The sequence below is a fragment of the Brassica napus genome, chromosome C9, assembly GCF_020379485.1.
Source record: "Brassica napus cultivar Da-Ae chromosome C9, Da-Ae, whole genome shotgun sequence".
NCBI classification, from domain to species: domain Eukaryota; kingdom Viridiplantae; phylum Streptophyta; class Magnoliopsida; order Brassicales; family Brassicaceae; genus Brassica; species Brassica napus.
Genome location: NC_063452.1, coordinates 50,006,556 through 50,018,724, shown reverse-complemented (window position 1 = coordinate 50,018,724; position 12,169 = coordinate 50,006,556). Strand labels below are relative to the sequence as shown.

The window sequence follows — 12,169 nt, the reverse complement described above, 5'->3', positions numbered from 1 at the left end:
AACACCCACCCCTAATCAAGTCACTATAAATAATATTCCAGCACCTAATACGACCATACACCTCACATTCAAAAACTTAGACTCATGGCTATATCTTAAAAGTAAAAAGTAATTCCATACAATATTTGCGTCAAATATGATCTTTTTAACAACAAAAATAGTTACAAAGACAATCATATTAATTTGTTAAAATAGTTTAATAACAATAATTTAAATAAAAAAATATTTTTAAGAAAAGAAATTCGAAATTACATTTCTATATCAAAATATTAAATTACAAACACAACATCTAACATTAGAAAAAAAACACAACAACATTGAAACTTTGTGCATGGAAAAATCAACATGTACACTATATTTTGTAACAATATCACAATTCAATATATCTATAAAAAGTTATTATATAGAAGTGAATTACATAAAAAAATTCTAGACATATATAACCTATTACTAAATATATATATAAAAATTCGACAAAACAATATTAGTGCATAGCGCGGGTCCGTATCTAGCTAGTATTATTTCGAAACAGAGAATATTAGATTTAAGTTTGCGGACAATCACTGAATTTTCTTCGGAGAAAGTTATATAGTTGGATTAGATGAGCTGTTATATAACAACTTAAAAGTAGCTTTTAGCTCGCCTTTCTAACGAATTATTGAACTTCCAGGTCAAATGTCAATGACCACATATTTGGTATACTTTCTATATCCGGCCATATATATAGATATTATCTTATATAAACTTTAGATAAAAATATATAACTATATAAACTTAAAAACACAATATTATATAAATTTAATAATTTATATCTAAATTGATTCCTACAATTCGGAACATCATACTATTAAAAGAGAAAAAATCCTAAAAAAATCTACTTAAAACAAGTAATAGTTGGATCATTTCATTTAACTAGAATTCCTATTATTTCTCATACTACTAACTTAATTATTCTTCACTAAAAGCAAATTAGTCATAAAAAAATGATACTAACCTAATTCTCTACATATATGTTTACTATATACGCATTATTTCGTCATAATTATTTTGTCCTATTATTAAAAAATGTCCACCATATATTTGTATATGTGCTTACTTGTGATTTATTTAATAGTTAATACCTTCGGAAACTATAAATAGAATATAATATCCATTGTAAGAAAAATTGGATCTTTTACAGAGATCAACCATTATTCTATGTCAACCTTATTAACTAAACTGATTTCATTAACCATGTTATATATATGAACACTTCAACATTATCATTCACAAACTAAACTATGTTTGTCACAACTTAATATTCCAAGTTGGTTGTATTATTTAATACCAAACCAGTTCCTATACGAATCCATAGATATAATTATGGTCTACATAAAACCGGTTCAATCTTTCCATCTGCTATATTTTCATAAAATGGCTATTTATCTTCGGTTCTGTTAGATATTTAATCTAACCAATTATAAATCGGTTAGTGATAACTTCTAAAAACTTTGAAAACACTTTTTTATTTATTAACACTATATCGATACCTTAAAATAGGTTAGCAGTAGAATTGTGTTTTAGAACAAAATCTACTTATTTTAAAACGTAATATTATTTTTGAAATAGTTTTGATACTACGTGTTATATTAAACATAGGTATATATATATATAATTATATACATAAATTATACTTTTGGTTAACTAAATTATTTATCAACCAAATAGAAATATTCGGGTAATTCAATTTTTCGGGTTATCCGGTTTATAAATAGTATTTTTAGAATATTTTGTACTTATTTAAAAATTGAATGTAATTAATATTTTTAAATATATAATTTTTATTTAAAAATTCAGGTACTCATTTGGTTCTCAGTTTGGTGATATATGATTTGCTCTATTATTTATGTTATTAATTTCAATTTTGGTTTCTCAGTTTGGTATGGTTTGGTCCGTGGTTTTGGAAAAATATGCTCAAACTTACACACTATCTTATATAGAAATTCATTTAAAATATATTTAATTACAAAAACAAATCTGCGATTTCCAAGCGTGGATCAAAATCTAATAAAGACTTTAAAACAATCAAAACCACTATCTTCTAAGTAATAATCTATTAATTTATAATTGTAAATTGTTAAATTTGTTACTATGTTTTAGTAGCATGTTTTACTACAAAGAAATTAAATCAAGATATGGTGTTGCTTGATGATATGGTGTTGCTTGATTTAGTCTAAAAGTCTGTTCGATTATATTAATTAGCTCGTCATGGACCTTATTGTGAAGGAATATGATTTTCTATTAAGTCAAAAACATGGTTGATTGGCATTTGTAAATTATCCATTGAAAAAACTAACAGCATGATTATTGGAAGGTTCTTTAGATGGAGTTTTTAACGGAATATAAGAACCTGACTTTTAACTTTTAACTAAAAAAGTTAAGAACCAGCTCTTAAATAAAAGTTTTAAGAGACGGTTCTTAACTTTTTTAGTTAAAAGTTAAGAGACGAGTTCTTATATTCCTATAAGAAGTTCACCCTAAGAACCTCCCAATAATCATGTTCTAAGCGATCCCGAGAAAGAGATCCATATAGTTGCTATTTAAAAACACTTGTTTAATTACGAAGAAAAAAACTTGATTAATTACAGCAGCTAGGTTCAGCATAACTTATATAAAGTTGATTAATCAGACGCAAAATGAAAAGAAAAACAAGTTGGGTGAGATTAGTTAGATGATGAGATACTTAGACCTAAAATATGGTTGGGCCACCAGATCACCTAAGCCCTTTTGACTTGTAAACATCTCATATCTTAATCTTCAATTTTACATTCATTTTATTTCCATTATATTTAATCTCTCTCGAATCTAACCAATGACCTTTCCTCTTCTTATTATGTCTTCTTCCAGTGCATTCCATTTAAAGAGCTTCATTTCACGGCTCTTCTATTTCTTCAACCTAACAAGTAAAAACGACATTACAACAGTTTTCTACATACCACAGCTAAAACTTTCCTTCGTAGCTCATACACACATATTGACATATATATAGACACACATACATTATTCAATCCATAACAACATCAAGACAAAAAGACTTTACCAGTGAATATGGAGATTCCAAGACGATTTAGCGTATGCATCCTAACGCTTTTTGTTATCTTTCTTCTCTCGCCAACCACCGTTCACTCCATAATCCGACATTACAAATTTAATGTGAGTCTCTCTGTCATGCATATATTGTTTAACGCATACATGCATGCACAAAATGATACAATATTCGTGAAAAACGCCAGGCCTCTACGTACGCAATTGGATTGTTAATTTAAGGACCCATATAATTTTCTTATTTTCATTTCTTAATTATATACCTACAATTATAGTATGTGCCTATGTGGTTATTTTGCATGATATGATTCATGCATGAATACGCCATATACGATCATGCACTATGTACTGTACACTACTGACCGATGTATTTAAATGTGTGCACGCCCAGGTGGTGATGACGAACACCACAAAGTTGTGCTCCTCGAAGCCTATTGTCACGGTTAACGGCCAATTTCCAGGTCCCACAATTGTTGCACGAGAAGACGACACCGTTTTGATCAAAGTAGTGAATCATGTCAAATACAACGTCTCCATCCATTGGTGAGCAAACCTCAAACAAACCTTTTTAGATATTAGTGAGAAGTTGACCAAAAAAAGATATTAGTGAGACACGACCCTTGAATTTACGTATCTTTATTCAATTCAAACCCTTAACGTTAACGATGTATCAAATAGACCCAACAGCTAGCTTACAATAACTGTATAATAAAAATAATCAAGGTGATATCCATGCATGTATAGGCATGGTGTAAGGCAATTGAGGACAGGTTGGGCAGATGGACCGGCTTACATTACACAATGTCCTATCCAACCGCGGCAAAATTATCTTTATAATTTCACATTGACGGGCCAACGAGGAACCTTATGGTGGCATGCTCACATATTGTGGCTTCGGGCCACGGTGCATGGGGCCATTGTCATCTTGCCTAAGCTTGGTGTCCCATACCCTTTCCCCAAGCCCTACAAAGAGAAAACCATTGTTCTTGGTGAGCTACCCCAACCAAAACATAATTTTCCTTAAACGATAGATTGATTAATGTTCTTCACCATAAATATAAATATTTTTATAATATATATAGGTGAATGGTGGAAATCGGACGTGGAGCAACTTATAAACGAGGCTACAAAAAATGGAACAGCTCCTAACGCCTCTGATGCACATACCATCAATGGTCACTCCGGCCCCATCTCTAATTGTCCTTCCCAAAGTAATTACTTAGCAATTTAATTACCTAAAGTAATTAGCCATTTCAATTTTTCTTAGTAGCTATATGGTACTATAATTTTTTTCTTTAATTTTTACTTGTAGGTGGTTATGGTTTGCCGGTGAGACCAGGAAAGACATACATGTTACGGATTATCAACGCCGCACTAAACGAAGAGCTCTTCTTTAAAATCGCTGGTCACAAGTTAACCGTCGTAGAAGTTGATGCTGTTTATACCAAACCCTATAAAACCGACACCGTCCTCATCGCTCCGGGACAGACTACTAACGTTCTCTTAACAGCAAACGCAAACACTGGTTCCAAATACATGGTCGCCGCCACAACGTTTATGGACGCTCCCATCTCCTTCGACAACGTCACCGCCACAGCCACTCTCCACTACATTGGCCACACCGTTTCCTCCTCCAAGAAAACAGTCCTCGCTTCACTTCCGCAGCCAAACGCAACGTTGGTTTCGAGTAAATTCATAAAGTCGCTCAGGAGCTTGAACTCCCGTGAATATCCGGCTAAAGTTCCAACTACAGTTGATCACTCTTTGTTCTTCACGGTGGGTCTAGGCGCGAACCCTTGCCCGAGCTGCAACAATGGTATTCGGTTAGTGGCTGGAATAAACAACGTAACGTTCACCATGCCTGAAACCGCTCTTCTACAAGCTCATTACTTCAATATTTCACACGTATTTACCGACGACTTTCCGGCCAAACCGTCTAATCCATATAACTATACGGCACCAGTTGATCAAAGCGTTAATGCGGCGACGATGACAGGTACAAAGCTTTACCGGCTTCCTTACAACGCGACGGTGCAAATCATTCTACAAAATACGGCGATGATCTTGTCGGAGAACCATCCGTTTCATCTTCACGGGTTTAACTTCTTTGAGGTTGGTAGAGGTTTAGGGAATTTTAACCCGGAAAAGGATCCAAAGAGGTTTAACTTGGTGGATCCGGTTGAGAGAAATACCGTTGGTGTTCCAGCTGGTGGTTGGACAGCCATCAGATTCATCGCTGACAACCCAGGTACTTGATAAAATAATGCATGCATGAGGTGTAGACTTCTAGTATAGCTAATTTCTAATATTGGTTTCTTTTTGTATATAGTTGTTGGTCTTGTTACGCATTACTTTGTCAAACAGTTAGTCTTTTTCGATCAATAATTATTTATTTATTATTTATAATGTTGTAACGCATTATTTATGCAACAGTCGGTTCAACTTGCTATAGTTTTGTGCTAATTAATTGGGTTGTTATTTTCTGTTTCTTTTTTTTTTATATTATAAGGGGTGTGGTTCATGCATTGTCACTTGGAGATCCATACAACTTGGGGTCTAAAGATGGCATTCGTCGTGGACAACGGTCATGGTCCTGACCAGTCACTGCTTCCTCCACCCGCTGATCTTCCCAAATGTTAGGGGAAATTTTTTTTGTTGATTTTTTACTTCGACGTTATTTTATATATATAACAAATTAATTCTTTTTTTTTTTTGGGAAATAAAGGTTAGGGTTGGTGCATGATTACTGTTGTTTTTATTGTAAAAAAGGAAAATCTAAAATTTTATAGTTTTTTTTATCTTATTACTAGCTAGGCTTCCTTTCCTTTCATCTTTGACTGTTTTCGTTGCAACTTAAAAAAAAAATTTCGTTGCAACTTGGCAAGTAGAGTTACTTAGCAAGAAAAGAAAAAGTAAGCTCATACGGTGCTCAACGGAATCGTATAAGGATTTTTTTTTTTTGGTATAAGGATTTCTAAATGCCAGATGTCACGGATATTCTTAAGCAAAACCCAAAGGTTCGGTCGGTCGCCGGTACGTTCCTTAAAGTTGTTTTAAAGAAGGATACATGTATGACAACACACACACGTATCTATACTCAATTGAACTCGAGTTATAATATGTCGACAACACTAACAATACAAATCCAACAAAATACAAAGAGTGGTCTCATTTTAATTAAATGGATTGGTGATTCATTACGTAGCTAGAGACAAAATGGACATGAATCATTTTCGTTGCTGTTTGGCGATGATAGACGACAATATTTGATTTTTTTTTACATGATATATAGTCGGGGTATTTCGTTGCTATTTTAAGAAATAAAATTTTGGTAGCTGAAATCCGTATTTCTTGAAGTGATAATTCAAATTATTTTTAACTCGCCAACAATTAGTAACCCAAAGTACTGTAACTCCCTACACGCTCCAATATATTTGATTTGAATTGTCGGTAGACGACCCTATAAATGGTACAGGAAGTTGATGTAGCAAATTGTGGAAGCGTAACACGAGAGGGCGTACTAGGAAAAATATAAAACGTAGATGTTGAACGGTGATTTCATGTATGTAATCATTTAATTGGATCCTTACACAATTGTTTATTCATATGAATAAAATAGCATTTACAGGTGCATATATGTATTTTCCAGTTATACTGGAATCACAATTTCCATCAAATTATCATAATAGTTTAACAAGAGGAAATAAAACAAATTGTCAGGGAATTGATTCCAAATGATTTTGGCTGCTTCATCCATTTCGCAGGACGTTTGTCCCTTGGTGCACTAAAAACTTAGTTTGATTTTAATTTATGCTTAAACAGATTTCTGACTTATTCCTTGTTTGAAATAATATTCAACTAATAACAATCCTAAAGTATTCAAATGAATAAAGAGTATTTAACTTGAAAGACTTCTATAAATGGGAAGACACATTGTTTAGAGAATATTAGTTGCACCAGAAATGGCAAAAACTACTATTCAATTATTTGCCATGTGTCTTCAACATTTAGACCTTCCCTCTGCATATAGCTACTCGAAAGTCCAAAGAGGCATTATATAAAAAATATTATTATACTTGAATACGCTAAGAGCATTATTATAGGAGACTTCTCAGCGGAATATAAGAGACGGGTTCTTATATTTCGCTAATAACCCCACCCTAAGAACTTTCCAATAATATGCTCTAAGAGCATGATTAACCCGGGGTTCTTAGGATAAAGTTCTTAGCGGAAGTTAAGAAACTGTTTCTTAACTTTTAACTAAATAAGCTAAGAATCGGTTCTTAGATAAGGACTTTAAGAACCGGTTCTTAGTTTTTTTAGTTAAAAGTAAAGAAACAGTTTCTTAACTTCCGCTAAAAACTCCACTCTAAGAACCCTGGATTAATCATGGTCTAAGCATCCTCTCTGTTGGTGCACAAAAAAAAAAAACATCCTCCCTGTATAAAACCATCAATAGGCCCTAATAAACTTGTATATATATATATTCTGAAATGATATCACTCTTTGGTAACCTTGCATGATTCATACATAGAATTGATTTAGCAAAAAAATTTTGACTACGATTTAGCAACTTTTCATATATAAAACTAGGGTCGATCCGCGCTACACGCGAAATATAATTTATGTTTGATGTATATAACTATGTAATTGTACTTGTTTATTAATTTTCAAATATTTTATTTTTTTAATTGCTTATTTAAACAATGTGAAAATAGTAAAATTGTTGTGATAAAAATATACATTATTGATTCTTTTATATGCTACTATATTTGTAGATTAGCTAAATCATGTTATCTGAATAAACATCTACAATTTTTTAAGTAAATGTTTTTGATTATTTTTTAGAATATGATTTTAACATTATTTCTTTATATATAGTAAATATTTTTAAAATTTGACTATAATGAAATTATTAAATAATCACAAAATAATTATGATTCTAGTATTTTTTTTCTGCGCTATGCGTGAGATGTCGATTAATTGTGTAGCACAATGTTTGATTTGAAAGTCTAATTGATTATAATATAAGTTCTGGTATTATATATGGTTTCATTTTTATACACTCAGCTATTTATCAGTTGTTCTTTTCTAGTTTTATTTTTGTAATTAAGTATTTTGTTATTTTTTATCTTTTAATGATTTTTTATATCATATGAGAATTATTATTGGGTAATTGTTATTATTTAGTTTTATGACCTCTTTCAGTTGAAAGTTTTGATGGTAAAATATTAGCCTTAGTTTCGTTGCATCAAGTTAATTTTTTAATAAAATTGTTAAAATAGTTTAATATATTTATGTTATTTTTTTATTTTGACGAATTAGATTTTTAAAATATTTATTTTATGGTAATTTATATATTTTATTTATACTTTATATATTTTTGGTCAAATTTTTTTACACTGAATTTCTGTTTATATTGTACAAATATAAATATTTTTAAAACTGTTTATACTGTACAACCTTAGTTTTCTTGTTTTATTTTATGTTGCGTGTTTATACTGTAAATATATATATATATATCAGTATTAAATTTCTGTTTGAATATTTTTATTGAATCAATAGATTAATTTTCTTTGTAAGGAATCATTTTTTATTTTAAATATACTAGTTTCCTTTGTGTTTTAGTTAGTGTTCCATTTATTAGATCAGTTTTTTTTTTTTGCCAACTACTTCTTTCTGAAAATATTTTGTTTTGATTATGTGTTAATTTGTGTTTGTTGTTTTCAATAATTTTCTTGTTAATTTTTTAGACTTGATGAAACAAAAAAGCAATATCATAAATAGATTTCCTCCTTTTTTGTTTTCTTTACAAATTTTTTCTATTTACTACTGGAATTTTTTATATTATTGAACTATATTATGTATAGTCACTCAATTATTATTTTTTGACAATATTTTTAGAAATCTGTTGAATAATTTTAAATTAACCTTTTTGTTCTCAAAATCAATTTCAACATTGATCTTAAGTTACAGTTATAGTGCTCTCACTTAAATATAATTATTGTTGTATATATAATATGGTCGAATTACTGGTTTTCTAATAAATCAAGCCTAAAAATCAATTTTAAACCCGACAATTTCTTGTATTAAATCAGATGCTGACTGAAAAAGCTGATTTGAGCATTGTTTTCTTGTTATGCTAATGAATATTTTTTTAAAAAAATTTAAAAAAGACACTTCTTATAACTTTAGCAATCTCTTGCTTAATGTGTTACTACTTTGGTTTTATAATTCCCATTTTGTAACTTGAGTGGGGAGAAAAACTATTTGAGCATTGTTTTCTTGTTATGCTAATGAATATTTTTTTTTTAATTTAAAAAAGACACTTCTTATAACTTTAGCAATCTCTTGCTTAATGTGTTACTACTTTGGTTTTATAATTCCCATTTTGTAACTTGAGTGGGGAGAAAAACTTGTATTGTTATAGCTTGCAAACGTATAAACCAAAACATTAAGGACTCATCCCAATATGTTTGGATATTATTTTTTTAACTTTTTTTGTCACGTGTTTGGATATTATTTAAGATATTTTTTTATTGATGGATCATATAAACAACCAAATTTCAAGGTTCGTTTTTAGTTTTAGGTATAAATTTCAGTGGTATTTTTTGGTGTCATGTAAACAAACCAACTTTTTCATCTTCTTTTTGTTTATTCGTTCAATCTGAAAAACAAAAACTTTGTCAAGAACTTGGTGCTTTATTTTGTGGTTATCAGGAGTTGTTTAATTATTAAGATTCATCATTCAAATTACAACAGAGAACGATGATCCTATATAATCAATTGGAAAACAGAGATGAGTTTTAAATGAAGGTGATATTACTATTTTCAAACAAAGACTTCACCAAAAGTGGAAATCCGAAGCCATATATGATTGCATCACCCTCATTATAAACAAAGTGATAGATTTTCAATGTGGGAGTAAAGAAAAATAATGTTAATACAGGAATGATAAACAATGCTTTAGTGAGTCTGCGAAAGGTCAAGCAATAGCTGACTCTTGATCTATGGCTCTATGCCGGTGGAAAGGTTTCTTGCCTAACAAAATTCCAAAAGGATCAAAAGTTTGAGTCTCATAGTTATTAATTAGAAAAGCTACTACAAATCTATATCTATATATACAATATATGTCAATTGTTTCCCAAGCGAGCGACAACATACACAATATCTACGTATACTACTCCCATCTCTTTCTGCTCAATCTGTTGGGATTCTTGAGTATTTGAGCTTCATCAATTACAGTATACTGCCACAGAATCTGAGAAAGGAAGTCTTGATCCAGCAATGCTATATCATACGTTGTAAACAACACACTAAACAGTAACAAAGATTCCTGGAACAAAACAAACAGAACAATATAATTACACACAGCCTTACAGATCAAAACAAAGCAATACAAACATACCTAAGAACTTCATGTTCTGGAGTGAACCTTTTGTCTCTCACACCCAACCATCCGTTACGCTCAAAGGACAAATTTTTAAGAAGCCGATCTCATTGACTCACAAAATGGCTCTCGTAATCCTTGAAGAAACTTCAGATAACTCAAAAAAAAAATTGCTTCTAGAGTCTTCCCCAACACCATATGCTCAATCTGTAGATTAGTCTCAACATAGATACAATCACAAAGATAGCGAATCAAAAAAAAAAGTGGTGGTACCTCGTAGCCTGCAATCGTACTAAAAAAACTTTTTGAGTTCTGGTTTATATCTGAAGAAAAAGGGCGGAGAGTTACCGAGAAGGACATTGACGCCGAGAAGATATTTGTACATAAGCCAAGAGACTCCTTCAACTTGGTGAGGCTTTAGAGTCACCGTGATTCCGAACTCTCTGCAATCGGGAGGAAAGTGGATCTTAGTTGTATGCAATGAAAGTGACGTGAAGATATTTTCATGATCTAAACACCAACCTTTTGATGACATGGAGGATAGCTTAAACAATTTCCTGATGCATTAGCTGTGCCAAAGAGAAAGAGAAGAAATTAGAGATCAAAGAAAAGGGTTCACATTTTTGCATATAAGAAAGAGCTTAGAAACTGAGATAATACTGCTGAGATGCGTCCTAAAGCTGCAAAATACTTTGAACTAATTGAAGAAACCTTTACTATTCATCTAAAACACAAAATCGAGTTTTTCAATCTAGGGTAAAATGCAATCTAATCGAAACATGAAAACACAAAATCACAAATACAAACAAAATCAACAAATGTATTCGAAATCAAGAGTACAGATGATGATGTTCTACGAAAAGAAAGGTTTACCTTTTATAGGATTAGAGACACCGCTTTACAGATCAAAACAAAGCATTGAAGACAACATAGTGGGTTGAGTGAATCAGTGGGAGTAAACACGAAGCCAATAACTCAGACCGTTTCATATCGTATGGAGAAGCGCAAATGTCAACTCGTCGTCGCACGAAGAAGAGAGATGATCTTCGTAGAACATAATTAGGGTTGGAGCGCAGAATCAATCTAACTGGGCCGGATACACCTTCTAATTTCAGAGCCCAACATACACAAACAAAGCCCATGACGGAAGAACTTAAATGAAATGCTGCACTTTACATAACGGGACACTTGTCAGCACGTCGTGAAACAACTTATCTAGCTGGAATCCGACGTGGCACACCCAAGAGAGAGAAAAACACTCTTTTATAATAATAGACATGCGCAAAAGATTTTAGAAATGACGATTTAATTTATAGTGATAAGATCACTTTTAAACTCCTTTTCAATATGACATGATATAGATGATTTAAAGGTGCTAGGTCTGTAATATTTTGTCAACTGAATAATTATATTTCCAAAGCATGTATTTAATTATACAACTGAATATATATTAGCCGTAACCATCAGTCGAGGGGTTTGATTGGTTAGAACTAGAGTAACTTAGATTAATTAAATAAAAGAAAATGAGTGGAAAAAATTAAGAGTAAAATAGAGTAATATGAAAGCAGTAAAAGTTAAACACAGCAGAACTCTTTTTTCAGCTCAAACCAAGAGAAATAAATTTAAACCGTTTTCCACTTTTTGAATAGTTAGAAGAGATTCTTTCTACACGTCAAAAAAAACGGTAACTTTTCT

General features: G+C 31.3%; 1 protein-coding gene across 1 annotated transcript; it reads left to right on the top strand.

The window, feature by feature from the left end:
- Positions 1-2,663: 2,663 nt before the first annotated feature.
- On the top strand, positions 2,664-5,884 carry LOC106404907 (laccase-16). Its single transcript, XM_013845552.3, has 6 exons — positions 2,664-3,192; positions 3,476-3,627; positions 3,829-4,073; positions 4,167-4,295; positions 4,397-5,332; positions 5,594-5,884. Exons 1-6 carry the CDS (start codon positions 3,088-3,090, stop codon positions 5,722-5,724), a joined length of 1,698 nt encoding a protein of 565 aa, XP_013701006.2. The 5' UTR covers positions 2,664-3,087; the 3' UTR covers positions 5,725-5,884.
- The last annotated feature ends 6,285 nt before the right edge of the window (positions 5,885-12,169 follow it).

Excerpts from the sequence above, each read along its gene's own strand:
- LOC106404907 (XM_013845552.3), top strand. The coding sequence starts at position 3,088 with ATGGAGATTCCAAGACGATTTAGCGTATGCATCCTAACGCTTTTTGTT. Across the intron at positions 4,074-4,166 it reads AGAGAAAACCATTGTTCTTG|GTGAATGGTGGAAATCGGAC; the intron begins GTGAGCTACCCC and ends TAATATATATAG. Across the intron at positions 4,296-4,396 it reads CTCTAATTGTCCTTCCCAAA|GTGGTTATGGTTTGCCGGTG; the intron begins GTAATTACTTAG and ends TTTTACTTGTAG.